This window comes from Phycodurus eques, chromosome 16, assembly GCF_024500275.1.
Source record: "Phycodurus eques isolate BA_2022a chromosome 16, UOR_Pequ_1.1, whole genome shotgun sequence".
Lineage (NCBI taxonomy): Eukaryota > Metazoa > Chordata > Actinopteri > Syngnathiformes > Syngnathidae > Phycodurus > Phycodurus eques.
In genome coordinates, this window is record NC_084540.1 from 18,305,272 (window position 1) to 18,332,529 (window position 27,258).

A 27,258-nucleotide genomic window follows, 5' to 3' on the forward strand; every position below is an offset into this window, starting at 1 on the left:
TCAGAGGCAAAAGGCCTCAGGCGCTGTGCTAAAACTACAGCGAAATATCCACCTCCAGGAAAATACAAACATGCCCACCGGAGAATATTCAGAAGCAATGCGGAATTAGCAACATTACTGCTATACAGGTAAGTTCATCACCTTTTTTTAAAAAATCGTTTTTAATAATTGTGCATTTTTAATGAATGATATAATTTAGTGTTAAATTAACACTCCTACCAACGTAGCAGCCGTGGCTAGCATTGGCTTGTTTACAGTGCTAATGCTAGCTTAGTATTGCTAGTGCTGCTATTTTGTTGAAACTCTGACTATTTATCACGACTACTCACTTTCATGCATGTTATTTGGGGCTTGGCTTTGGTCAAAGACTCGACGGGAGGGGTGGGGGATAAGTGAAATGAGGCTACATTCAAATCTTTCTCGCAGTTTTGGCTCTTCAAACTTCCCTTTTAACTATACAGTGACCATTTACAAGTACAAATAGAACAGATGACAAAAGATTGACTTGCTGTTTAATTTCAGACTTGATGGGCAGGCAGGTAGTCCAGAGACCCAACAAAACCTATAGACCTTATCACCACCTACTTCCGGGAAGAGACGGAGCGATCTCCCATGGCACGACTAGTAAACAAACCCATGTCATTTGACCCAGGCAGATTGAGAAAATGGGTAAATGTCTTTCCCATTCTTTCCTATAGTTTGAATGTTGGAAGTGTCGCTCGAAAAGAAAATGTTACGTAAGATACATGTCTTATATATATGTATTATATATGTATTACTCAAAGACAACCCAACCGAGCATTTTATACATACCTGTGGGAAAATGCCTTCCATAAACCCAATGATGGAGGTTTGATTCCCAGTCTATCCTTTTTGAAGTGGCGATTACGCCTCGCAATCTTCTCCGTATAACTATTTATGACATCCACTTTATTTATCCTCCAAACCCACAGGTTCCACTGGATTAAGAAATCGGAAAGAAAATTTAAAAAATAGCTAAACATTTTGTGTTCTATATAGCGCCGCAATCCCAAACACAACAAGGTTTTGTCATCGTGTCTTTTCAGGTCAGACGTAGTGAATCAATTAGCAACCACCAGGAAGTACCGTGGTGCCGACTGTTTACAAACATTATGAAAAGGTCAGTACAAACATTGAAATGTCAATTTTCCGTAGACTTTAGCGATTCTTAGGATCTCCCATTGTCTGGCCAAAATCACGGGGCTGCACCCCCGTTGTAACATTTGCTTTGTGCGGCGACAGTGCATTAATTTAATGAGTCAACAGGCAAAAGGCTGGCAGTTTATGCAGAGCTAAACAGTGTTTAATTGGATTCTAATCCATGGCAACACCACCGCAGGCTTGTTTCCATCTTTTAGTTCAGCAGCACTTGGAGCGTAATGGTGCTGATTACATCCCACCCGCCGTTCGGCCCCCGATGTCCCCTTTCTCCCTCCCGGGGGCATTTTTACGGTCTACTCTGCCCTGAGCGACTGCAGGGAGTGTTTTTTGCTGTTATTGTTTAGGGTCAAAGAGAAATGTGTTCATCTAAACCTAATTAATTGTTTACCGCACAAGCAGTCCAAACAGGCTCAGGGAAAGATTCTCATTTGTGAAGGCATAAAATTAACGGTTAAAAGTAAATTAAAAAGACAAAAAAGCTGCATGGTGAACTTTGCCCAAAGAAGCTAAAAACCACAGCACCTCATTTAAGGCAAGAAATAATTAACTTTTGCCGACAGGCTGCCCCGCAAGATTTGAGGTATTGTTTAGTTTCAATACAAAGAGTACATCCATCTACAAGTTGTACTTTCTCTATCCTCATTAGGGTCGTGGGTGCATGAAAGCCCATCCCAGCTGACTTCGGGTGAAACATGGGGTACATCCTGGACATACTATAAACGAGTATTGATGCTCAAATTCACAGCTATGGACAATTCTGGGATTGTGGGAGGAAGTCGGAGTACCCGGAGAAAACACATGGAAGCACGGGGAAAGCACAGGGAAAACCCATGGAAGCATTCCACAGAGGAATTGAACACAAAATCTAGGGCTATCACTATCTAATCGTTTTAGAATCAATTCTCCTAGCGATTATTGATTAAATAATCGACTAATAATGCACCCCCCACCACCACTATAAATGTTTTTTCCCCTATTCTTTTTTTTTTTTTTTTTTTTTTTTTTACAAATAACATGCATTCTATTCTCATTTATGAGGGATGAACTTCAACCCTTAAACTGCATATGTTGGTACTGAGTGTGTAGTAGAAATTTGGTCTCCAGAATTTGAGACAGCAAAATGCAAAATGCTAACCGGTTAGCAATCCCTATTTGCATTAGCGCGCTAGCAATTACCATTTTAGGTAAAAAAAAACAACAACAAAAACACACAAACTACCAGCTTCAGAGGACTCATACATCAATGTTACATGTACATTACACATTTAACAGTGTCTTAAAAATCACTTACGGACGCTCCTCTGTCATTTTTGGCAAAGCTTATCACTTGTCCAACACTGCATCCGTCTGTAATAAATATCCGTGTGAAACATGGGTTCCGGCGGCACAAACATGGTTCCGGGGGGATTATTTATTTATTTATTTATTTATTTTATGTGGGTCCCGCCGGACCGTGGAAGCAGAATTGTTGTGTCGATCTATTTTTGAGGTCGACTTAGCCGAGTTATTCGATTTTTTTCTTTCCCCCAAAATTCAGAAGGACTTTTGCACACAGAAACATTTTGAGGAATAGGCAGATAACAAAATATTTAGACGGTTGTTTAATTTCACACTTGATGGGTGTTGACTTTCATGTATATTTATACCAGCCATTAAAAAGCAGATTTTCCATATTATGTCCCCTTTTAATATAGATGTTGAATTAAAAAAAAAAAAAAAAACATCAAACACCACGTAGGTGATGGAAGGTTGCGCCGGCCGTCCTCCCGTGTAAACATCGGCAAAAGGTCATGGACAAACAGTGGCGGGCCTCTGACCCTCACGTCGTCTTACAAGCGCGGATGCATGCGAATAGAACATCCCCGAGCCCCCAAGCGCCATCCTCCCCACCACATGCATCCTCCACTAGCACACGCACAAACAGGGCTATACAAACACAGCATCCGTGTCTGCGAGTGAGGTTTATTTTCCCAGCGTCACGTAGAGAAACAAATGGAGCGTGTTGGACCAGCTGAGACTCGCTGCAGTCTTATCGTGAAACACTGACTTCTGTTATCAAGTGGCTGCAAGGTGTTTTAGGGCCTGAGCTGCTTTGTTTATTGTTAGTCTTACGACAAATTCTATTTTGGGGGTTCTCAGCATGCTCGAAAATTCGCCAGTTTTTGCAAGCGTATGGATCCTGGTAGAAATGTACAGTGCTACCTTGACCAACAATTTACGAGTGCCTCCGACAGGAGTTTTTCAAGTTACTAGTTACTTCAAGTTAGTGTAATATGTTATATTTTTAAAAACTGTTTCAGTCCTAATAAGGACAAGAGCTATGGATAATGGACCAATGTATGGTTTTATTCATTTATTCTAATAGGAAAAGGAAATATAGACAATGCAGTGATTTTTGCAGAAAATTGAAGGTTTTTGGTGGGTATGCATGTATCATTTCAGAATCCTGTGTAAATCTCAGAAACCCTCCGCGCGTCGTGCAGCGAGAAACAGTCTACTGCAGGTGTATTTGAATTTCATTGCGTTTGACATTTGATAATGGCGTCATGCGGCTTCCGATTGCGAAGGGTCCCTATCATGTTTGCTCAGACTTTTCACCCTGCTGAGGAAAAAAAAATAAAAAAAATAAAATCAATGGCGTACAAACAAAGAGCTCAACTATCACAGCGACATCGTGAAGACAAATCCAATTATTGTTTTAGCTTTGCATGAGGAGACACTGTACATATCAATCCGCCCTCTGGGAATAACTGCTATTTACATAAAAGCTTCTGCCAACATGGGGAAAAAAGGAAAACTAAATGTCTGTGTAATAACCTTGATTCTATTTTTTACAGGCGTGCATGCATGTGTAAAGGAGGTTGTAAAAGGAATATCATTTGGCTTTTCTCAACATTTGTTCCATCAGGCTTGTGCAGCTATAGAAATCAGACACTAGAAACTATACTATAACTTATCCACTACATTTATAATTAATTGTGCCCGTTTTAAATGCATTACAGTTGATCATGACGTAGTGTTATTACTGCTATTGCTTCATGTGCTATGTTTCTTTTTCTCTAACCCATGTCCAGTTGAGAAAAATAGTCGCCCTACACCAAGGGGCTCTTTTTTGACAGAATACAAATTAAAACCCGTATGTGGCCAATTATTTGCATGACAGCGATGTTCTAGAGCCTGAAAATAGCATTAATTGTAATATTAAATCTATCGTTCTTTAAATAATTAAAAAATGTATCTTTATTTACATTATTTTAATTTGTTAAACAAGTTGTATTTTATCTTATCGCCTTGTTTTAATTTTATTATTTGGATTTTTTTTTCAATTGAAATGAATAATCTTATTTTAATGTAACTATTTGCTAAACGTTTTCAATTGAAATTTAATGTTTTCCGATTCAATTATTTGTTACGCGTTTTTCATTGTAGCTAATTGTAATTAATTTGCGTTCTTTGGCCAACGGAACCAACGTTGTCACAAGTCCTGGTTTCTTGTCGGTCTGTTTTTGTCGACACACACACGCCGCAGTGTCGCGGACACGGAAGCTCGGTGTGTGGTTTTCTGACTCTTACAAATTTTTCATTTTGCTGCCGTCATGTCACAATTTATTGTAGATAATTCAGAAATGAAAATTTTACATTTAATGTAATTTATTGAATTTGTTATTTCCACGCTTAATGTCGTGACCTGCGGACTATAGCGGGCGTTACTTTACATGACATTTAGCAAAACCGTGGAGCTTTTCGAAAGGTAAACCTACAGTTTTATGCACATTTTAAAGGCACCAGAGAGTGAAAATTAAGTTTAAAGTCACGATACGAGTGAATTGTATATGGCTAAATATGTGCTGGGAAAGTTGTGGGTAGAATTTTGGCGTTTGGTGAGTTACATGTTAACTTTTGACACAAAAAGGAACAAAATGTTAAAGTGTGACACATCAATGTTCGTTTTTCCTTCGTTTTGCTATTATTGACATATAAATAACTTGATATTTCTGGGTTGCCTTATTTTCAAAATCTATACATACTATTCCTATTTCTTTTTTTTTTTTTACTTTTAAATTTAAATAGCAGTGATCCCTTTCAAATGTCATGTTGTTTTTTGTAGCAGGGTAGAACATTTAAAATTGAATACATGGTGACAGGATTTGAAAACCAATAATGATAATAATAATAATAATAATACAGTATTAGCTTAGAATTACTTTCATGGACTCAAGAATGCTGAACTATAACTCAAAATTCTTATTCTTAAAATCTATGCTGTGGTATCCTGACTTAATTCATTCTTTGGCCAATTTGTAACTCAATTTATGGTTGGTCTGCCTCACAGTTCTGAGGACCGCGGTTCAATCCCCGGCCTTGCCTGTGTGGAGTTTGCATGTTCTCCCGTGTCTGCGTGGGTTTTCTCCTGGCACTCCCGTTTCCTCCCACATCCCAAAAACATGCGTGGTAGGTTGATTGCAGACTCTAAATTGCCCGTAGGTGGGAATGTGAGTCCAATGGTTGTTTGTTTGTATGTGCCCTGCGATTGACTGGCAACCAGTTCAGGGTGTACCCTGCCTCCTGCCCGTTGATAGCTGGGATAGGCTCCAGCACTCCCGCGACCCTAGTGAGGATAAGCGGTTCAGAAAATGGATGGATGGATGGAAGATGAATTAAAATGCTTTTAATCCATTCCAGGCAACCCAAAAAACAAAACAAACATACAAAAAAAACATTTTAATGTAGAAACATAGCACTGTATTGTATGAAAACATATTTTTAAACCATCATGAAAGACAATTTGAGCTTTTTTCTTTAAAAAAAAAAAACAATGAAAAAAAGAAAATCAACCAAGTGACGCCTCATATTCGTGACTTTAAAAATCCTGTACAAAACGTCCTGTACTTTTGCTCACCTTGACATTCTGCTCCCCAGACCTCCTCCTCAATGGCGGCTTTGCTGTGGTCCAAGCTCTCCGCAGTTCTTCCTCCAGATGAGGACCACTTCCCGCTGCACTTCAGCCACACGGTGGAGGCAAGCGTGATGGAAATGCTGAAAAGATCCAGACGTCAACTGTACACCGGCGCCCCCGCCACCGGCCGCCTGCTCAACGCTCAGATTGTCCTGGACGTCTCATGGGAGAAGCTCAACATGGGAACGTGGCGCCACGTGGACAAGGATTGGCGCCGCGTATACTCGTACGGGTGCCTCTTTAAGGTGTGCGCCCTGTGTGGAGAGGAGCCCTCGGAGGAGGACCTGCTGCAGGCCATCCGCACCTGTGACATGGGCTTGCTCATGGGCGCCGCCATTATGGATGATCGACTGCAAGTTCTGGTCCGGATTCTGCAAAAAGAAGTCAGGAAAGACACCGGAAATGAGGACGAGAGAGAGCATACAGAGGCCAAGGTCAGTGTGTTGCTATAAAAGCTGACACATTTTGACAACCATAACACCAAAAAATACAGGGCAGCAAGTTGAACAAGTGGTTATGATTCTGTTTCAACAGATGATCAAATTGGCAGTCCCCGATGTTCCGCAGACCCGAGAAGATCTGGAAATTCACAGGGTGAAATGTCCGTCTCTGGAGAGCTTCAAGAAGAGCTACCTGCTCCCCCACAAATCGGTCATCTTGGAGGAGACCATTGATCACTGGCCAGCCCTCAACCAGCACCCTTGGAGGTTTGAACTGATGTATTTACCGTATTTTCACGACCATAAGGCGCACTTAAAAGACTTAAATTTTCTCCAAAATGGACGGGGCGCCTTATAATGCGGCGCGCCTTATGTGTGCACCGAGTTCCAAAATCTGTAAATGCTGTTGTGTGACTTTGATGAGCGCTCCGCTTGACTGACTGACGGAGCATTTCCTGCCGACATGCTGCTTATATAGAGGAAAGGTGGACGTGACCGAGGACAGCATGCGGACGTTAAAGGGGGGAGGGTGCGTGTGAAAGAGGATGCTAAAGGCACGCCCCCAGTAGGTATATAGCGCCGGTGTGTGCATTGTGCAAAACAACATCGGTTTGGCTAAGGACCCCCGAAAATGGCACCTATGGAGAGACACGCTAACGAAGCACAGTTTAAACTGTAAGCTGTCGAGCCGCCACGAGAGAATTCAAGATCAACGAATCCATGGTTCCCAAGTGGAGGAAGCAGGAAAACGAACTTCGCCAAATCAAGAAGACGAAGCTGAGTTTCCGCAGAAACAAGGCGAGGAAAACCAACTCGAGCAATGGATTAATGAGGCAAAGCGTATGTTTTAGCGTGCATGCATGCTACCGTATGTTTTACCATGCCTGCGCACAATAATACGGTGCGCCTTATGTATGTGTTAAACACAGAACTAGACCCCGTAGCTGAGACTGCGCCTTTTGATACAGTGTGACTTATGGGCGTGAAAATACGGTATTGATTTCTTACAGCATGGGACCTGCTTTTAATTCCAAATGCACACTAGAATGTACAGTAAATGGAATGAGGTCACATTTTAAATTACAATATAATCTGACAGACTTGAAATTTGACTCAATTGAAATGGCTACCACAAGAACAATCTGGATCAAATCCAGATTAAACCTAGTTTGACATTATAGATTCTGATTTGGGATTCGCACAGCAAATGTCATTCAGATTGGATTCAATTTGCCAGGGTTGTGATTTTTACTTTACTTTTACTTTTTTTTCCCCTCATTTTCTAGTTTTTTGTTTTTACTATTCTTTTTCTTGTTTTTACGCAATCTTTAAAATCATTGAGATTATTTTGTTTTTGATTTTAAGATTTACAAATTTCTCTTTTTTTTTTTACACATTTTAGTATATTATTTTATTTCCTTTTTAAAAAAAATGCCATTATCTATTTAAGGATTATTTTATTTGTATTTTTTTTATTACACTGTATTTTTACTGCACATGTGACAATAAAACTCTGAATCTCTTGCATGTTGAAAGGTTAACTTAGACAAAAAGATGAGAGAAGAAGAATCGTCTTTATAGACATGAACACATGTATACGTTCTTTTTTCCTCTGCATTTAACACATCACAGTTCTGAACACTGATGAAAAGTGAGCCTCCTCGTTCAAAGTAACAGCAACAAGTAAAAGTGCAGCGGTCCGTCTTTGTGTGCAACATTGGTCCTCCAGCGCTGTTAAACAGTCATGCAATCAGGCTGATTTGCACTTGTCAAGGCAGATAAGTGCACTTATCCCAGCGAGTGGAGAGAAAAGCTGCGGGAGTCTGGACGTGAAGGATGTCTAACGGACAATTTCCATCCCGAGACAATTTTCCTTTTCACTGCGCTCAAGTGTAAACTGTTCTGGACCGCTAGAGAAATGTAACATTCTTCTCCCAACCTTCCCAAAGCTTAGAATACTTGAGGTCGGTGGCAGGATGTCGCACCGTCCCCGTGGAGGTGGGCTCCAGGTACACGGACGAGGAGTGGTCCCAGACGCTGATGACACTCAATGCATTCATCGACCGCTATATTTTTAAACGTGTGAGTGGTTGACACGTTAAAACGCAAAAACTGTTCGCACAGTTGGAATGGCTGATTTTGGTGTTTGGTTTTTGTTACAGAGTGACAACTCGCAGGATGGGGCGACGCCTATCTGCGGCTATCTGGCTCAGCATCAGCTGTTTGAGCAGGTGGGCCAAGAAATTGAATTTCTTTTTAAAATGAAATGAAATAATGAGTACATTGTACTTCTATATAATTTGGGTAGAAATGGCAAAATAGCTGAATAAGATAACTGTTGAAATTGAGACATTTGTATGGCAATGATAGACAAATAATGAACATAATAAAGTGAGAAAATATGGAGATTATATGAATTTTTATTTGTCAGGGATTTGAATAATAGTTTTTTTTCTGTCAGAGATGGCTAAATAATTGGAAAAAAAATTATAAATGACTTTTTAGGGGGGGGTCGGAGATGGTTAGATAATTGAATACGTACATGAATAAAATATATAAATTATATATGTTCTTGTCAAAGATGGCAAAATAACCAAATATATAAATCAAATTATTAAATTCACACATAGTGTATTTTATAATCATATATTAAGTGATAGCAAAATAGTGGAATACATAAAAATATTTAAAATCTATTTTTGGGGGTCAATGTTAGTCAAATAATTGAAAATGATAAGATAGAATGTAAATATTTCAAATCATTTTAATAAGGTTCAATCATTTTAAATGAATGTATATACAAGACTTTAGGCTGCTTGACTGATTTGTAACGTTGCATTTTTGTTGTCAGTTCTTCCTCTTCCCCACCACTTTGAATGAAAATATTTTTTTAGTTGGACGTGGAATAATTTAGCCGTTGCCATAGATACCGGAGTTGAAGGACGACATCCGCCTGCCTGATTACTGCTGCCTGGGTGACGGCGACGAGGACGACGTGACCGTCAACGCTTGGTTTGGGCCTGCCGGCACCGTGTCGCCCCTCCACCAAGACCCCCAGCACAACTTCCTGGCGCAGGTAACCGTGGTGACGGCACATTAACCATCGGTACTTATGTTTGGAATCACTCGAAAGCAATAAGGGTTCCTGGAATGGAGAAGTAAATCAGTTTAAAAATGGACATTACATTATATTATCCCGTTTATCCCCGTCAGGTGGTGGGACGCAAATACATCCGCTTGTACTCGCCTGAAGACTCTGACAAGCTTTACCCGCACCCGTCTGAACTCCTCCACAATACCAGCCAGGTGGGATTGATATCTTGTCGTCTTCTAAACAAAGCTATGTCCACATGTCACGTATATAAAGATGCATATTTGTCAATGTGTTGTAGCCTTTCGTCCGCAGACAAATGTTTTTTGCCCCTAAGAAATTAAGCTAATAACTGCTTTTAGAATTCCTTTGCATCTGTGTTGAATGGAGTTGGTATTCCAGCCCAGCACGATTTGATGACATTCTAGAAGTATCTATTCCAGAATATAATATATATATATATATATATATATATATATATCTATTCCAGAAGTTGGACTCCAGTTTTGAAACAGTTCTAAGACACAGTGCTTATACAACTAAATATTACCTCATTAATTCACAGGAATGGAAAATCTTCAGGTGTTTTTAAGTTCATACAATAAGGTAAATGTTTGAGTTTGTCAAGAAAAATGCAACAAAAAGAAAGAGTTCTTAGAAACAGTGGTAATACAACTAAATATCACCGCAGTGATTCATTACCTACAGCCTCGGATCTTTTTTCTTCCTTCCACCCGGCCTAGGTGGAGGTGGAGAACCCCGACATGGAGCGCTTCCCGGAGTTCTCCAAGGCTCCGTACCGGGAATGCGTGCTGCGGCCCGGAGATGTGCTCTTCATCCCGGTCCAGCACTGGCATTACGTGCGCTCACTGGAGCAAAGTTTTTCTGTCAGCTTCTGGTGGTCCTGATTTGGCGAAACGAAATAAATGAAAAGATCTCAGGTCATACAGTAGGTACGACAAGTTTCAACGTTTTTGTACAGATTGTCTCATTTAATTGCACTCTCAACCTTTTAATCCGACAAATATCCTCAGGTGTTCCTATTTGCATAATGCATGCAAATGAGGGCGCGCGAGCTAAATGTGCTGCTGGTTAAAGCGGGTCACAGCTGAGGATGAATAAATGAAGCATCCCCCTGAGCGCACATAAATACAAAAATACGCACACACACCCAACACACTGTGGGTTCTGTTTTTGTGGATTGCGTAAACCCAGACTCGCCGCGTGACGTAACTGCACGGAGGCGGGTTAGACTGGGTTTTCCGAATTTGGCAGATGAGCGCAGCTGGCGTTTTTAAAAAAGGGGCGGTATTCTGCCACCGTTGTGGGAGTGGATACATCCGACTTAAGTCGCCGCCAATCGGCATGTCAAAGGTCACACACTCGCTGCGCCGGTGCGGCAAGCTCGGAGCAGACCCGTGTGCCAAATTGGCAAACACGAGCAGCGAGCCTTGCACGGAAATCAAGATAGACCATTTTTCAGTTGCGCAGTGCACAGAAACAGAGCCCTTTGTGTTCAACTCTGCCGCACTGCCCAAGATGGCTCCATTCAGTAGAAATACTGTAGTACCTGAATAGATATAAACTCGGGTTGCTATCTCGATATATGTTAACATGCCAACTTTTGGCATCTTAGCGTTTGATCAGTTATCATTAGAAACAGCAACTGAAGAAATATGAAATGAGGTTGTTAGCTTACTATATTTTTTTGCATGTTAACATTTAATCAATTCCCATTAGAAATAGCAACCTCAATTCACATCTTGCCCTATATTCAGTTAGCATTTTTCTGTATATACTGTACTGTATTATCTTTATATATATATTAGCGTGCCATCTGTTAGCGTTTAATCAACAATCATTACATTAGTACGTTACTACACAGCATGGTATAAAATTATTTGCACTCTCTACTCAGGTTACTGTCTTGCTGCACGTTAACATTTGATGGATGTAAAATCCTAGTCGACCTTAGTGCTTTCGCTCCTCAAATTACTATCTTGCTATGTTTGTTAGCATACTACTGTTTTTTTTTGTGGTTTTTTTTTAAATTCATAAGCTTGGAATCCCATCCTTATCATTTGTGTTTCATAGCTTAAAGACAAAAGCTGGTTGTTTCCTCCTATTGCTTTAACTTTGAAACATTGCGTGGTAATTGCGTTCACTTTCAAAATAAAGCCCACCAGGAAATTTACAATAAATGTAATAAAACTTAAGGACATACAGCGAGTAGTTGTCTATGTGGTCTTATCTATGGTAAACACGAAGCCACTCAGATAAAGGCCTATATTAATTCCCCTGAAGTAGTTATCCTTTTTTTAAACTGTTAAACACGGCAAACTGGACTGCCTTGTCGTCGCAAAGTGGCACAATTGAATTGAGATCCCGCCAATCTGCTTACTCTCATTATGAAGTGATCAATACTCAATTACCAGTCAAGTAATGTGCAATACCCCACCCTCCCCTTTCCTCCATCCTGGCCCCCCTTTCTTGTCCACTGCTTTTTGATTAATGGCCTACATGCTTTTAGGCAACTCACGGCCAAATCCATTAGATTCCTCCTGTTTTGTGATAATCAAGTGAGTCCTTTTTTTTTTTTTTTTTTTTAAATGTGGAATAAAGTTAACTAAATTTATACAGCAGTGCTTGAAAAGCAGCATCGACTCACCTTTAAAAGTCCTCAAGTTGTCATTTGCATAATATTTGGTATACCTGCAGTGTGACGAGATTTGTCTTCTTTGTAAAGAAAATAGTGCTCAATTTTGATTGACACCTTCAAGAGAGATATGACATCATTAACAACACTTTTTATTGTTGTGGTTTTACTTGATTTGCGCACATGTAGCAAAAATTATATTTTTTTCAAAACACATTTAAAATGGAGCTGAGAACTGCTTCACATCTGTGTTACGTGGAGTCAACCAACTTCTGACACCCGTGAACGATTGGACTACATTTCGTCTCATCATCCTAGGCCGGAATAGTCGTTTGATTCCATGCAAAAAAACAGATGTGAAGTAGTCTTAAGAAGCAGTGGTCATACAACTAAAAACGACTTCAGAGGTTCACTGAAAAGATAAATGCTCAAGTATTTTTCAGTGTACGTATACAGAAAATGTTCTACTTTGTCAAAAACATGCAACACAGATGTGAAGTACTTCATACTAATAATGGTTATAAACCAAATATTACTTCAATGATTTATATGATTCCAAAATCTTTAACGATTTTTCAATTTTTACAGTACACGACTAAGGAAAAAATGCAACACAGACGTAAAGCAGTTCTGACAAAATAGTGCTTATACAACTACAGTTAAAATTCAGGGAGTCACTGGAAAGCAACATTTTCAGGCAGGTTTTTGTTTTGTTTGTTTAGCCAAGAAATGTCAAATTTGAAAAGAAATGCAACACGGATGTGAAGCAGTTTGGCCAACTAGTGCTTGTCCAACTAGATGTTACATCAGTGAGTCATCGGAAACCAAAATCTTAATAATTTTTCAGTTGATGCAATAAATGCGGTTTTCAAACAAATGCAACACAGATGTGAAGCAGTTCTCCGAAATAGAATTTGTACAACAAAATATTCAGTGATTCGCAGGAACACAAACTATTGCACCATTATTCATTGTTTACAGTCAATGTTTGTTTTCACGAATGTGTCACAGATATGAAGCAGTTCTCCCAAACAGCGCTTGTGTGACTAAATATTTAATTGAAATCACAGGAAAGCGTTTTAGTTTATTCAATAAACATTTAAGCTTGTCAAGAAAAATGCAACAGATGTGAAGCAATTATTCATATTTGCCTTTGTTATGCAGTTAAATAAGATGCAGTATATTATTTAGCATAATGAAAGGGTTAGCAGAATTGCACTAAAAATGCATGAGTGCTCTTATTAGTCTGAAAATGAAGAGGGAAACACACAATAAGAAACACAGCTTTATTTTCAAATGTTGGTTTGTTAGCAGTGAACACACACAAACGCAATCCAGAATGTCTGTTTTGAAAAGTGAAGATACCACAACGTTAAAAATGTATTTCAACCAAAGAACAGAGATTGTCGAGCGCTAAAACTCAAAAAAAAGAAAGAAAAGCTTTACAATGGCAGTTTTCTAAAGTGTTCAACCTGAGCTGGAGGCCTTGCAGCACACAAAGTGTTTGTAAGTTATTACGTGTGTTAAGAATGTTGTATTAATGAGTGTCAGTCCATTAGCATAATATGCAAATGACCCTTGGGGCTTCGCTGCGACGACGATGATGATGATGATGATTATGATGATAAAAAGTATCATTTAAAAACCAAGAGGACCATCAGTGGCCTTAAAGCTGCTTGCTCTTCACAGTATCTTTTTTTTTTTCTCCAGCTATTCCAGCGCCCCCGTGGAGGCGACGTCCACGTCGTGCATGCGCTCGGCCACGAAGAAACAGAGCGTGCCGCTGAAGCCCAGCACCACCATGAGAAGGAGCTGCCACGTTAGCAGCGTGTCGCCGCTGTAGAAAAACGCCACGGCTGCAAAAATCGACTGAACAACACAGGAGCAAAGACAAAACTGTTATTAAACAGTGAACTTGAGACCTTTTAACGTTATTTTTCACTCATTTATACAACTAAATATTATTGCAGCGATTCATCAGGAAGCAAAATCTTCCAGGAATTTGTCAGTTTATACTGTAAATGTTTGAGTTTGTCAAGAAAAATGCAACAGATGTGAAGCAGTTCTCCCAAATAGCACTTAAACAACTAAATATTACTTACATTATACACAGGAACGCAAAAATACTTTTTTAGCTTATAGAGTATGTCAAGAAAAATGCAACAGATGTGAAGCAGTTCTCCCAAATAGCACTTAAACAACTAAATATTACTTACATTATACACAGGAACGCAAAAATAATTTTTTAGCTTATAGAGTATGTCAAGAAAAATGCAACACAGATGTGAAGCAGCAGTCCAGGAGAATAAGGTGTGCGCACGTGTGATCGGTCACCTGTATGAATTTGAAGATGGCGAAGGCGGGCGTGCTTTGCTCGGCGTAGACGGAGCCCAGGATGCTGTAGAGCTGCGTGTTGAAGCAGCTGTCTCCCAGGCCCAGCAGGAAGCTGCACAGCAGGGCGACGGACACGCTGCAAGGGCACCGCACCCCACGGGATTTTAGCACGCTGATGTGGAGTTAACTCATCGTGCTCGCGTCGTACCGAGCGGGCCGGCGCCCGCGCTTCCTGTTCTACGGTTATTGTCAAACTTTGTCGTCATTGCTCTCTTGGCGCATAGATCAAGCCCAAAAAGAAAAAGAAAAAAACGCACATGGCAACGCATTCAACTTTGGAGGTACTGCTGCGTCATGTATCCATTTATCTCTCTCTCCTTCGATCCTGTCAGTTCTATCTAGTTACTGTATCTATCCATCTGTCTAGTTATCTGCCCATCCATCTATCTACCTTTTGAATTTTTCCATATATCTGGTTGTCATTTATTAAAGATGAAGATTGACTGATTCTGCTGTATCTATCGTCCATATATAGCTTTCGATCCATTATATCGGTCCATCGAGTGTGTCAGTCCGTCTATTCTATCCATCCATCTTTCTATAGTACCGTCGATACCTTGGAGTGAGAAAGGGGCTCTTGGTGGTGGCGGTGCTGAAGACCAAGGGGGCGTCCTCGGGAATGTTGAGGAAGATGAGATAGAAGGCCACGAAGTGCACCACCATGCCCAGGAAGACCACCGAGGTGCGTCTGAAGCGATTGTTCTTGCACACCAAGCCGAACAAGCCTCCGCCTGCCAAGCGCGGGGGGTGGGGAACACGCACAAAGTGAGTCTCTGTGACACTTTTTTAGTTGGTACGTGAAAAAAAAAGTTTTAATATTTGAGTGAAACTTCTCCCATGTTAAAGAAAACTTGGGTTTTTTTGTATTTTTTTTAAACAATATTTGATTAAAATAAGACATTTTTATCACAATAGCAAGACACATCGGCGAGTACTCAAATGTAAGTACTCGGTCTGAAAAAAGTGGGAATGGTGCATCCCTATTTTTAGTTTTTTGTTTTGTTTTATTTCTATACCAGTCCATCAAAATATTGCTTTACATTAAACTGACTGAGCTCCAAAAAAAAACAAGTTGGGGGCCCGCTGGTCCAACCCACCTATGATTTCACCCACGCCCAGCACCATGCCCGAGATGCCGATGAGGCCTTTGGCCGCTTGGCCAAACTGCGCCGTGGCTCCCAGGCACGTCCCGTAGACGCCGCTGTAGAAGGACAGCTCAAGGCCTGCCGCAGGAGGACAACGCTAAAGAAGAGCGCTAGAGGAGGCGGGGCTTAAGCAGCACGCAACCACTCACCGCTGTATGCCATGCAGGGACTCAGGAGGAGGATGTTTCTGGTCTTTAGGAGTTCCAGCATGGTCTCTGTAGAGGAACACACTCCTATTAGTGGACACTTCATTAGGTACAACAACATCCATAATTTACTTTTGATTGATTTTGAAGAGGCAAAATAATAATCCATAAAAATAAGCATTTATCAGATAAGACTTACTGAAGTCATCCTTGACCTCCTGCAGGGCCGTGTTGGCTCTGTGCTTGTACCTAAAAAAACAATACGCAAGATGCATTCTTATATTATAAAGCAGTACCTTCATTTAGGAGTTTAAATACATCAATGTACTCATGTATCAAATGCATTTTCTTCATTGAAATTACTTTAAATGCCAATCAGTTCCAGCACCCCCAAAAATGCTAGAACTGTTTTTTAATAAAGACAAATGTCACTTTATTGTAAAATATCAAGATACATCCGGTCTCAGGCCCAGCTGAAAACAGGGAGGGTTACGTCAGGACAGGAAGTGTATCAGATGCCAAACAAAACAAAAAAAAACGACTTACACCGCACGGGTAGCGAGCAGCGACTGTCCTTCCTCCTCGGAGAGCATCTCCTCCTCGGGCTGGTGAGTCCTCCGCAGCACCAGGAAGCTCAGCGTCCCCACGATGGAGGCCACCAGCAGGGAGAGGAAGATGTTCTTCCTGCTGCTGTCTGACCACGCAAAAAAAAAAAAAAAAAACCGCAAGGCCAGGAACAATTAACAACCAACCGGCCTTTATGATCACGCTTGCTTCTTTATTACAATCATTACGGTACTACCTGGTATTTCGGTTCTTCCATTCCAGTCCAGGTAAATGTACAGGTTGCCAAATAACATGCTGCAAATAAAGGAGGTTATAATTCAGGTATGAAAAGGGCAATTTCCTCTTTCACTTGTGAATAGCTTACCAACAATTCTCTGACATTTTTGCAAGCAACACACAAATATGTGAGTCAAGCAGATTATCAGATGGTCCACTGCCACCAGTGAGACTCATGCGAGTTTCTTCATCAGTGCGAATGCAGCGAGATGGGAGCATTCGTGGTGCGTGTGCACAACATTTGAACTTCTCAACTTCCACACAGAGATTCGAACTCGGATTTCCAGACTGTGAGGCGGACATGCCACAAACTGCTTCAATTGACATAAAATCAATTGAGCAAACACAAAAGAGACCAAAACTGATGAAAATTACACATTTAGGGGAAAATAGGTTTAAAAATCAAAGAGTTAATTTATGCTATGATGTAGCAAAATAAATATAAATACAGTACATGAAATAATAATGAAAAAAATAAAACTGAAAAAATAATGAAGAGTTGGAATGTGGCAGATTTTTATTTAAATAATAATATATAAATGATTCTTTAATTAACAGGATTTTTTAAATTGGAAAAAAATAATAATGACAATAAATGAACAGACGTGGTTTTCTTTTTCTTAATTACTGAAAAAAATAACTGAACTGAGTTAAAAAATACAATAAATAAATCACCTTAATTTTATTTTACTATTAGTTAATTACTATCAGTATTATACACTTGATTTTAACACATTTTTTTGATTTTTTTAAAATGAAAGAAATTAACTGACCTGGATATTTTTTTTTTAATGAATTACAAAAGCAAAACGTTTTTAATGGATATAGTATGCATGAAACATTTTTCATACATTTACTAATGCAAACTCTTTAAAGCTGCCTTATGTTGGACAACAATGTGTCATTTTTAAGACCTCTGAATGGCAAAGTTAACGTTTAAGAGAAGATTTTTAGGGATAAAAAAGGCTTTTTGCAGCAAGTTGTATTGTTCCAATGAATAACACTGACATTCATCACTTCTTTTTTTTTTCAACAACCGCGCTAAAATGCAACTTAAAAGCATTTTTACAGCACTATACTGCGTTATTAATTTAATAGCGCTCTCTCGTGATCATGTTTGTATGTGCCGCTGTGCCAGTACCTGCACTGCAGCAGTGCCCAGAACATGCCCGTGTTCCTGTTGATGGTGGAAGCTTCCGAGTTCTCCACCAGAAATTGGCCTTGAGCCGTCCACAGCACTGCAATGGGAGATAGGACATTTAAAAAAACAAAAAACAAATAATAAGCAATGAAATAAATAAAGAGTGTGTAGAGAAATTAATTGGGGTGGAGGGGTTGTGGAGGACAGCAGTTAATTGGCTGCATCAAGTGTGACATTATCTTTTATGTGCTGTTACATAACACGTGTTATCAGAGTACACGACCGGGGGGGGGGGGAGACTCACCAAAGACTGAGATGTGTTGCGAGTTCGATGCTCTGCAACCATTTGTAACCTGTTTTTAGAATTTATCTTTAATTTTAATCCTTCTGCCTCCAATTTTGACACGTGCTGAGGTCTTTTATCCAGCTGCCGCTTCCCACTCAAATGTAATCCGTGACTTGGAATGTAAAAACCTGGAATCTTGCCTCTGTTTTTCCTTTATGTTATTTATGACCTCCCTCATGCGGCGCGTTTTCATTGCTGTGTTTGCAAAAAATAAACTGACCTGGATTCAAAATTAATAACAAAATAAATCGAAAACAAAACAAAAAAACTCACCTGGATCTACTGAAATACATTTTTTTATTTTAAACACACGCACACACAAATAAACTGACCTGGATTCTGGTAAAAAAAATTAAAATGAATTGACCTGGAAGTTTAAAATAAATACAAAATTAAATTGACCTAGATTTTTTAAAGACATTTTCGAAAAAAAACAATTTTAAATTAAAGAAACTGACCTGATTGCTTTAAATAAAACCTAAATTAATAAATTGACCGGGATTTTTAAAAAAATGCATTTTAAAAATAATTTTCAAAAATAGTCACCTGCATTTATTAAAATATAATACAAAAAGAAATATGTCTTTGTAATTTTTTTAAAATACAGTATTTATAAATTACAACCACCTGTGTTTTTAACTAATTAAAAACATAACAGTTGAATTTAAAATTATAAATGTATTTTTAAAAATCTTTAATTATCATGGATTTTATAAAAAAAAAAAATTAAAAATTAACTGAACTGGATTTTTTTAAATAAACTTGAAAATAATATAAATAAATGAAACTGGACTTTTTTTTTTTTTTTTTTTTACACATACATTATAATTCATTTTGTTAAATTTTATAATGGGTAAAAATCGACATAAGAGATTTTTTGTTTTTATAATGATAATGATAATAATGATTTTTGATAATTCCGATTGTGCAACTGCACAGTTTAAATATACAGTAAATATTCATAAAATATTTCTTTCAAATTTTGACAATGGTGGTGGGGCGGCGGCGGTGGACTTACTGGCGGCACCAACACCGATCAGCACAGACGTCAAGTAGAACGACCACGTGGATGGCTCAATGAAGACGGCAACGTAGCCGCTAGATGCGCAAGATGACATCGTGATCAGCGATTGATTGATCGGGTCTCACTCTGCGTGCCTGCGCGCCGGCGTCAGGTGGTACCTGTAAAGTAGCCCGCTCACAAACATGGTCACCTTCGGCCCCAGCACTGACACCGCGGCGGGCGCCACCAAATTGGAAAATGAGAAGACTCCATAGATGATTCCCAGACTGGAAACAGAGGATGGACAATCATTCTTAAAAGTGGAAACATTTTATAATCAAATAGATATTTCAATATTTGAGAAACCTGTGGTATCCGCTTCCTGTGAAGGTGTCATTCTTCAGACTTTTCACCACCGTTTGCTAAAATAAAGATGACGAGAAGGAAGGGTCCTAATTTTATTACATTGCGAGATCATTCAGAGCAGAGCAGAACTCATTTGACTTGTAAGGAAAATTGGAATCACGAGATGCACATGACACTGACTGGTCGCTTTCCTTTCTGCTGGACGACGACATATTTTTGCATGCGTACAATTTAATACTACTATATTATGCTAAAGGTAAAAGTAAATAAATGCATGTTTTGGAGTAAATAGGCAACAAAAATGGTTTTAAAAGTAGGAAAAATTCCTTAGGTCATGTTCTGAGGGAGGGAAATTCACTGTATAAAATAAAGGAAATAAATGATAATATATTACGTGATCAAAGTAAATAAATGTTTTGGGGAAATAACCAAGATTTTTTTATTTTTTTTTAATGGTTCATTTGACAAATGTATAATGCCATGCTTTTCATGAGGGAAATTCCCAAAATACTACACTAACAATATGCTGAACGATAAAAAAAAAAAATACAATTTAAAAAACTAAACATATTTTACATGCTTCAAATGGACAAAATCATAATGTCATGTATTGAGTGAGGGGAATTCTTTAAATTAAATTGTGAAAATAATAATTTGCTCAGGGACAAAAAGAGATAAACCAGTTCATCAACAAATTAAGCGACAAATAAATAAAGTCATGTTTTGCGTGAGGGAATTTCACAGGCATAAAATATAAAATAATACACCAAAGGATGAAAGTAAATAAAACGTGAGGGAAATTTATCCCTCCATTTTAATACCTAAATAAAATAATATATATACAAAAGCAAAATAAAAACAAGTTTCAGAGAAAATATCCTACCAAAATAAATTATTTTAAAAATAATAATGCATGTTTGGAGTGAGAGAAATGTCTTAAATAAAATAACTATAACAATATTTAAGTTAAGTAAAAGGATAAAAAGCACATTATTACAGGTTTTGGGGGAGATAACCAACAAGAAAATAGTTTTATAAACTAGATAAATCAATAATGACATTTTTAATGAGGAAAATTCAGACAAACTATTTCAATAATACGCCAAGATATATAAATTAAAACAAAATGCGTTTTCGTAGAAATAGCCAACAAAAATGTGATAGTAATAATAAGAATTCTGAATTAGACAACGTCACAGACCTACACAACGCGCGCGCGCGCGCGCACACACACACACACACACACACACACACACAAGGGGTAAAAGTGAAGAATTTACTTCTACGTTCCCACAGGTGGTGAAGGCGGTGAAGATAAACAAGAATCCTACGCCCAAAACAACGACGTTAAAAGTCCTCCAGTCAGCCATGGTGCTTGTTCTTCTTTCCCTTTCTTCCTTCCTTCCTGCTGCTACATTTCACGGACTTCACCTCGCAGAACAAACTTTTGAAAAGCGCCCAAATGTCAGCTTAAGTTACTGAAACGCGAATGTAGTAGGCGGCGATAGCGGCAGCATTGTGGGGTTCCTGTCAATGTGTGACACGAAGTATGCATGACAACTTGTGACTTGAATTACGGGAGGGTTTTTTTTTTCCGCTTGTGTTTTCTTTTGGATGTCTTTTTTCTTTTTTTCCCTTCCTCGTTAGCTAAAATCTGCTCCTCTTCTTCCACCTGGAAAGTGGAACATCCCTTGGGTCGTCACTGTTCTGGTGCCACCTGGTGGTGAAAAGACAACATACAGTACATCATATTTGAATGCGCCGATCTACAATGGAAGCCCATTTCAGCCAGGAGGAAAAAAAACAGTTTGATTTAAAAAAAAAAAATAATAATAATAATAATAATAATATATATATATATATATATATATATATATATATATATATGTATATATATGTATACATATATATATACATATATATATATATATATATATATATATATATATATGTATATATATATATATATATATATATATATATATATATATATATGTGTGTATATATATATAAAATTATTGTCGAGTTTTTTTTTTTCCTGGCGGAAATGGGCTTTCAACCAAACCATTCGACTACTAAATGTAAATGGGCGAAGAGCTGTTTTTTTGTTTTTTTTGTTTTGTTTTTTGGAAGGGGGTAACCTATGCTAACTCGTAAGCGATATTTCACCCACTAGTTGTCAATAAAGAGTCATCTTTAACGTCTGAATATTTCAAAATGTACACGAAGAAGAAACGTCACACCAATGGCAATCCAGGAAAGTGCCACCTCTTGGCGTTTGGCTCATAGTTACGCAACGTGATGTTGCAGCCTTGCTAATCGACGTGAAAACGTGGTGGCCATGTTAGAGAGGTCAATGTCCATATCAAAGGCAATGCATGGACATTGAAATTAAGTCGTAACTTGCTCAGTTCTCAACCGATTTTCAGGAGGTTTACTTTTTTTTCTGTCAACGCCAACTCGTGTGATAGCAATATATAACATTTGGAAAAAAAGCGAAAAGTTTATCTTTTTACCTGTGAAAGGTTACTCCCAGTTCCCTTGTCGTATTTGTACACAACCATATTGCAGCACAATGTACCGGCATCCTTGGTCTTTTGGTCCCCCCCCACATGATATGTTCTAACAACTTTTACCCTCCTAGCTTAGCGTTGCCATAAGCACGCACGTATAAACCTATTAATATCTGTGGACCTCCCTTCAACGACACAAACAACCAAGACGATCTAAGAAACGAGAGCATTCGTCGCCACGTTTTTCCGTCTTGGCAAGTTCCGAGCGCTCGTGTGACATTTCAATGAAAGCTCTCATTTAACTCCACTAAAATGAAGTGTCATTTTTATATTAGAGTCAATTTTATGAAAATTCATTTATCGAAAAAAATTAAGAATGTTTTTCATTTCAACTGACAACTAAGCCCTCAAACATCGAAGTGACGCGAAGGCGTGTTATTTAGTCGTGACCTAACAAACACACACACACACAAATAATAATAATATTTTGATCTCAATTAGATTTCAACAAAACTAAGAGTAGCAAATTTGTAGACTACGTAGTCCACGTTCGCCTTGTAAAGAAAGGAACCATCTTCCCCTCTGTACAATCTTCTTTGGCTCGAGGGAACGTTTCCACTGATTGTACACAATCATCATGGCGACCCAGGATGGTGGGTATTGAACAGAATATCGCAACATTTACCTCGTAACCTTACAGCAACTTTCGTGCGGGCCGACGAATTCCAACACGCCGCTAATAGACGCGTTGATGCCGGGCACTGTTAAGGTGCTGTCTTAAAAAAAATAAACAATGCACGTTTCATGGTTCGGGTTCATCTTGACATGTTTCACCAGGTTAGTGGTTAGCTAACGTCAATGACTACTAACCAGTGCGAAATGAGCCGTACACGCCGTAGTTTCACTTTGCATAACAGAGGGGATAATTAAAGCGTACACAAATGACAACCTCGGAGGGGTATCAGTCAATAAGTTTGCTGTTTTGGGCAAGCGGAAGGTTGATGGAAAGTGCTAGATGCTGTGTCATATTAGCGTTTTGGCTCAAAAAGCATGCGTTTTTTTTTTTTTTTTTTAAGCTCCTTCGTAAAAGCCAAATGAGTAACTCCCATTAAAAGCAAGGTATACCCATAACGAAAAGGCATAATAAAGCTTCATTATGGACACTTTTGTGAAATTTGTTACATTGTGTGTGCTGTTTAGTTTATTTACTGTCAAAAGTAGTCAAATATTGAGCTTGAATGAATTGGCACAAGTCCTGAAAATCATGTAATTCCCGAGTGCTGCTGTTTTGTCTAATTTAGAAAATAAGGGTTCAAATCCCCCGGCCTTCTGCGTGTGAAGTTTCCTTGTCAGGTTCATCGAAGACTCTAAATTGTCCATAAGTGTGAGTGTTTGTCTACAAGTGCCCTGTGATTGGCTGGCAAAAATGTCCAGGCCAGGGTGTTGCCCAAATTCAGCTGGGATAAGTTCCAGTTTTCACTTTAAATAAGTGTGATTTTTTTGTTTTGTCTGTTATGTGCCCTGAGATTGACTAGTGAGCAGTCCACCGTGTACGCCACCTCTCGCCCAAAGTCAGCTCACCCACGACGCCAATGACAATGAGCGCAAAAGCAAACCAAAGGCTGGATGGATCTCAAAGTCCAGACCGCTAATATGATCTCAAATGCTAAAATGACACCTTCTTAATGGCAGGAACTCAAGTTACAATGCAAACGGACGCAAAGCCAGAGCAAGAGGAGGAAGACGCACCTCTGGGGGAAACTACGGAGAAGGGAGACTCAGAATCGGCGTCTGACGCGGGAAACGCCGCCGGTAATGCCGCCACTCAGGACTCTTCTGGCATCAGCAACGGGGACGACAACGCCGAGGACGAGGGCGAGATGGTGGACTTGAAGATCATCTGGAACAAGATCAAATATGACTTGAGGATCCCCCTGGATAGCACCGGAGCGAAACTAAAAGAGAGGATCCACTCGCTCACCGGTGAGGACATCGTCAGCGTCACTCAGAGAAATCTCATTTAAAACGATACACGGGATCATTCGATTTTATCGATTGTCAAGACAACTTTTACTACTTTTCGGGAAAAAAAACTTTGAGTGAGTTAAATTTGCGCTAAGGCAGAGACAACATGGGCAGAATCATTTTCAAATTGAGTTTTCAAATTGTTGCCGAACATTGTTAAAGACACAGTGCCCATTTATACATCGGAAAAGCAATTATTTAGCCACATGTTGGAAACGTTTGACTTGAGATATATGCTTCCAAGCCAAAAATGTTTTGTGTGCTCAATTTATAACTCTATATAAGAGAGAGCGAGGGAGCGCTGGGGTGGGTTCGAGGTGACCCTTCTATCCATTGTTTTAACACTCATTTATGATGGTTACATTGTTGAACAGTTATAAATGGTAATTTATTGATGATTGTGTTTACGTACGTTTGATGCTGTCCAAGACGAAAGAATTATTTTCCCACATTATCTGTAAAGAAAATAATATTTATTTCTGGGGCATTTGCTAGTGTTCTCTAGCTTAATTTCTGTCGTGATTTGTACTCTAAATCTCAGAAGTACTCAAACTGTATATTGGCCCTATCTCTGGCAACTTTATTGTATTTTAAATAACAGGATAGGTTCCCCCCCCCCCCCCCTCTCTCTCTCTCTCTCTCTCTCTCTCTCTCTCTCTCTCCCTCGCCCTCGCCCTCTCCCTCCATGTGTCAGGTCTTCCGCCAGCCATGCAGAAGGTGATGTACAAAGGCCTGGTCCCGGAGGACAAGACGCTACGGGAGATGAAGGTGACGAGCGGCGCCAAGATCATGGTGGTGGGCTCCACCATAAACGACGTGCTGGCCGTCAGCACGCCCAAAGAGGTCATGCAGCAGGAGGTGAAGGCCGAGGAGAACAAGAAGGAGCCGCTATGCAGACAAAAGGTCGTACACGTTTAGCCACTGGATCAAAATCTGCTCCTGGGTGAAACCTGGAAACATTTTTCACTGTCATACTAGTGTGAAATGAAGTTAAGCACTTTAAATAGTAAGACGTCAAAACAACAGAACGCTCAGTCACAACTTTAATGACGAAAGCCTAATGCAAAGGAGAAGCGCACAGGTTTTACTTTTGTACGTTAACTGTTGCGCAACTGTAAAAAGTTTCGGGAACTTGTTAAGTTCTTTGTACTCATTTTTCTGTAGTTGTGTGTGTTTACTTTTAGTTCACCAAATCACAAGTGCCAAGAACTAAAAGGTTCCAGGGACGTAGGGTGGAAATGCAGTGAAAGACTTGAGTATTTTGGTTGCGGAATATGTATTTACGTCCACGTATGCTCTTATTTCAGCAACACAGGAAAGTTCTGGACAAAGGTAAACCTGACGATGTAATGCCGGCTATTAAAGGAACAAAAGTAAGTGCGAAGATGCGTGTCGGTTTTGTCGTGATCGTGTTTTTGAACATCTTCGTCCTTCCCGCCGGCAGGAGCGACTACCGACCGTGCCTTTATCCGGAATGTACAATAAGTCCGGAGGAAAAGTAAGACTCACATTTAAACTGGAGCAGGATCAGCTGTGGATCGGGACTAAAGGTGAGCGGCTAACACAGAACCACAAAAAGCCGACGGTGACAATTTTTGTTTGTTTGTTTTTTTGGGTGTTTTTGTTTGCAGAGAGGACAGAGAAAGTCCCAATGGGCTCCATCAAAAATGTGGTTTCTGAGCCTATTGAAGAGCACGAGGACTATCACATGATGGTAAGTGCGCTGCTGCTGCTTCATATTTAGCTTTTTTATGAGACGCGGATGAGACATATTTAAAGTCGTGTCGATGAATGGGGGGTTGGTTACACTCGGCTGCTTCGGGCACTCAAATGATACGGGGAAATCTGAGCGCCTTTTGTCTGTGGTGAAGTAAGTACACATTAGGATCTTACATAAGTGTCAGGTTCGGTGGGGAATAGCTCAGACTGTTCTATATGAGTGAGAAAATTATCAATGTCATATTTCGGGACTACATTTTTATATATTTATTCAACTACAGTAGAAAAGGGAAAAGAAAACACTAGTGGGAATTTTCCCCATAGAAAATCATGGAAAGAGCAATAATCTCACTCTGGGACACACTGCGGTCATTGTTAAACCTTTATTAATTGTACGGGAAATTCTGACAGATTTGACCATTTGGAAGTGTTAAAAAAACTGTACCGTGGTATCTTGAAATGAGTTTAATTCATTCTGTGACAATGCTCGTAACGCAAAACGAAATTCAAATCATCTTTCCTCATTGAAATGAATGGAAATTAATGGCATTTGAACAGGGGTGTGTACTTTATATTATTATATTCTTCTCCATGTTTGCAGGCGTTCCAGCTGGGTCCGACAGAAGCGTCACAGTATTGGGTCTACTGGGTGCCCACGCAGTTTGTGGACGCAATCAAAGACACGGTCCTGGGGAAGTGGCAGTATTTCTAATGTGCCTCTCATCAGTTTTGGTTATGACAATGATGAACTGGGACAAAAGAGGAGGAGTTGGGGGAAGAAGTGAGAGGCTGGAGGAAATGTGTCGGCATCTTATCTGAAGGAACGTGACTGACGCCTGCAGACTAAAATCGGTGTTTTTAGATTCAGCCCTCCCTCTTGTTGATCATTGATGTGCTTCAGCAAATCCAAGGGAAAACAATGAAACAATTGTACAGAAATTGATAACACTTTTCTTCTGTTATTCTTAAAGAAATAAAAGTTATTTAATAAATGAAACCACTGTGCTTTGTTTTTGTTCTTCAATGATTGTGAATGTGTGTATGAAGTCTAATACAGTGACGTTCGCTGCACTTTTTAAAAAAGAAATATTTATATTCCTGGCTAAAAATGTTATTAATATATATTTACCGTAGTAATTATGACTCATGTGTTAGCGTAGGTTGAAGACTACTGCAAGTAGTCAGTCCCGTTTTTGGACGTCCACACTTAAAACTTCAGATTAAAACAAATAATTTTGCGGCATGCCTTTTCCACAAATGCACACATTTTCGTGCGAGTGTCGTTTAAAGC

The 27,258-nt window shown here is 39.3% G+C and overlaps 3 protein-coding genes across 8 annotated transcripts; 2 read left to right on the forward strand and 1 right to left on the reverse strand.

Moving 5' to 3' along the window:
- Positions 1 to 4,715: 4,715 nt before the first annotated feature.
- kdm8 (lysine (K)-specific demethylase 8) lies at positions 4,716 to 15,234 on the forward strand. Of its 5 annotated transcripts, none has more exons than XM_061700779.1 (10): positions 4,716 to 4,732; positions 5,516 to 5,634; positions 6,103 to 6,573; positions 6,674 to 6,846; positions 8,529 to 8,661; positions 8,742 to 8,810; positions 9,506 to 9,655; positions 9,793 to 9,885; positions 10,414 to 10,623; positions 14,037 to 15,234. In XM_061700779.1, the coding sequence occupies exons 3-9, from the start codon at positions 6,115 to 6,117 to the stop codon at positions 10,576 to 10,578; spliced, it is 1,242 nt and encodes a 413-aa protein (XP_061556763.1). In that variant the 5' UTR covers positions 4,716 to 4,732; positions 5,516 to 5,634; positions 6,103 to 6,114; the 3' UTR covers positions 10,579 to 10,623; positions 14,037 to 15,234. The 5 variants fall into 5 exon arrangements, with proteins under 5 accessions (XP_061556763.1, XP_061556762.1, XP_061556761.1 ...); XM_061700778.1 differs by having other exon boundaries at positions 4,717 to 4,933; XM_061700777.1 differs by lacking the exon at positions 5,516 to 5,634 and having other exon boundaries at positions 4,717 to 4,933.
- On the reverse strand, positions 13,599 to 21,370 carry LOC133414996 (UNC93-like protein MFSD11). 2 transcript variants are annotated; one of them, XM_061700775.1, is made up of 13 exons: positions 20,991 to 21,370; positions 19,711 to 19,766; positions 19,524 to 19,631; positions 19,360 to 19,439; positions 17,996 to 18,092; positions 16,814 to 16,872; positions 16,558 to 16,705; positions 16,211 to 16,260; positions 16,015 to 16,080; positions 15,818 to 15,943; positions 15,277 to 15,451; positions 14,661 to 14,796; positions 13,599 to 14,195 (listed from the first exon to the last, which is right to left on the reverse strand). In XM_061700775.1, exons 1-13 carry the CDS (start codon positions 21,078 to 21,080, stop codon positions 14,037 to 14,039), a joined length of 1,350 nt encoding a protein of 449 aa, XP_061556759.1. In that variant the 5' UTR covers positions 21,081 to 21,370; the 3' UTR covers positions 13,599 to 14,036. The 2 variants fall into 2 exon arrangements, with proteins under 2 accessions (XP_061556759.1, XP_061556760.1); XM_061700776.1 differs by lacking the exons at positions 17,996 to 18,092; positions 19,360 to 19,439; positions 19,524 to 19,631; positions 19,711 to 19,766; positions 20,991 to 21,370 and adding an exon at positions 16,943 to 17,238.
- A 1,443-nt stretch (positions 21,371 to 22,813) lies between these two features.
- ubfd1 (ubiquitin family domain containing 1) lies at positions 22,814 to 26,964 on the forward strand. Its single transcript, XM_061700789.1, has 7 exons — positions 22,814 to 22,876; positions 23,916 to 24,206; positions 24,943 to 25,151; positions 25,556 to 25,621; positions 25,693 to 25,798; positions 25,880 to 25,962; positions 26,569 to 26,964. The coding sequence occupies exons 1-7, from the start codon at positions 22,861 to 22,863 to the stop codon at positions 26,677 to 26,679; spliced, it is 882 nt and encodes a 293-aa protein (XP_061556773.1). The 5' UTR covers positions 22,814 to 22,860; the 3' UTR covers positions 26,680 to 26,964.
- The last annotated feature ends 294 nt before the right edge of the window (positions 26,965 to 27,258 follow it).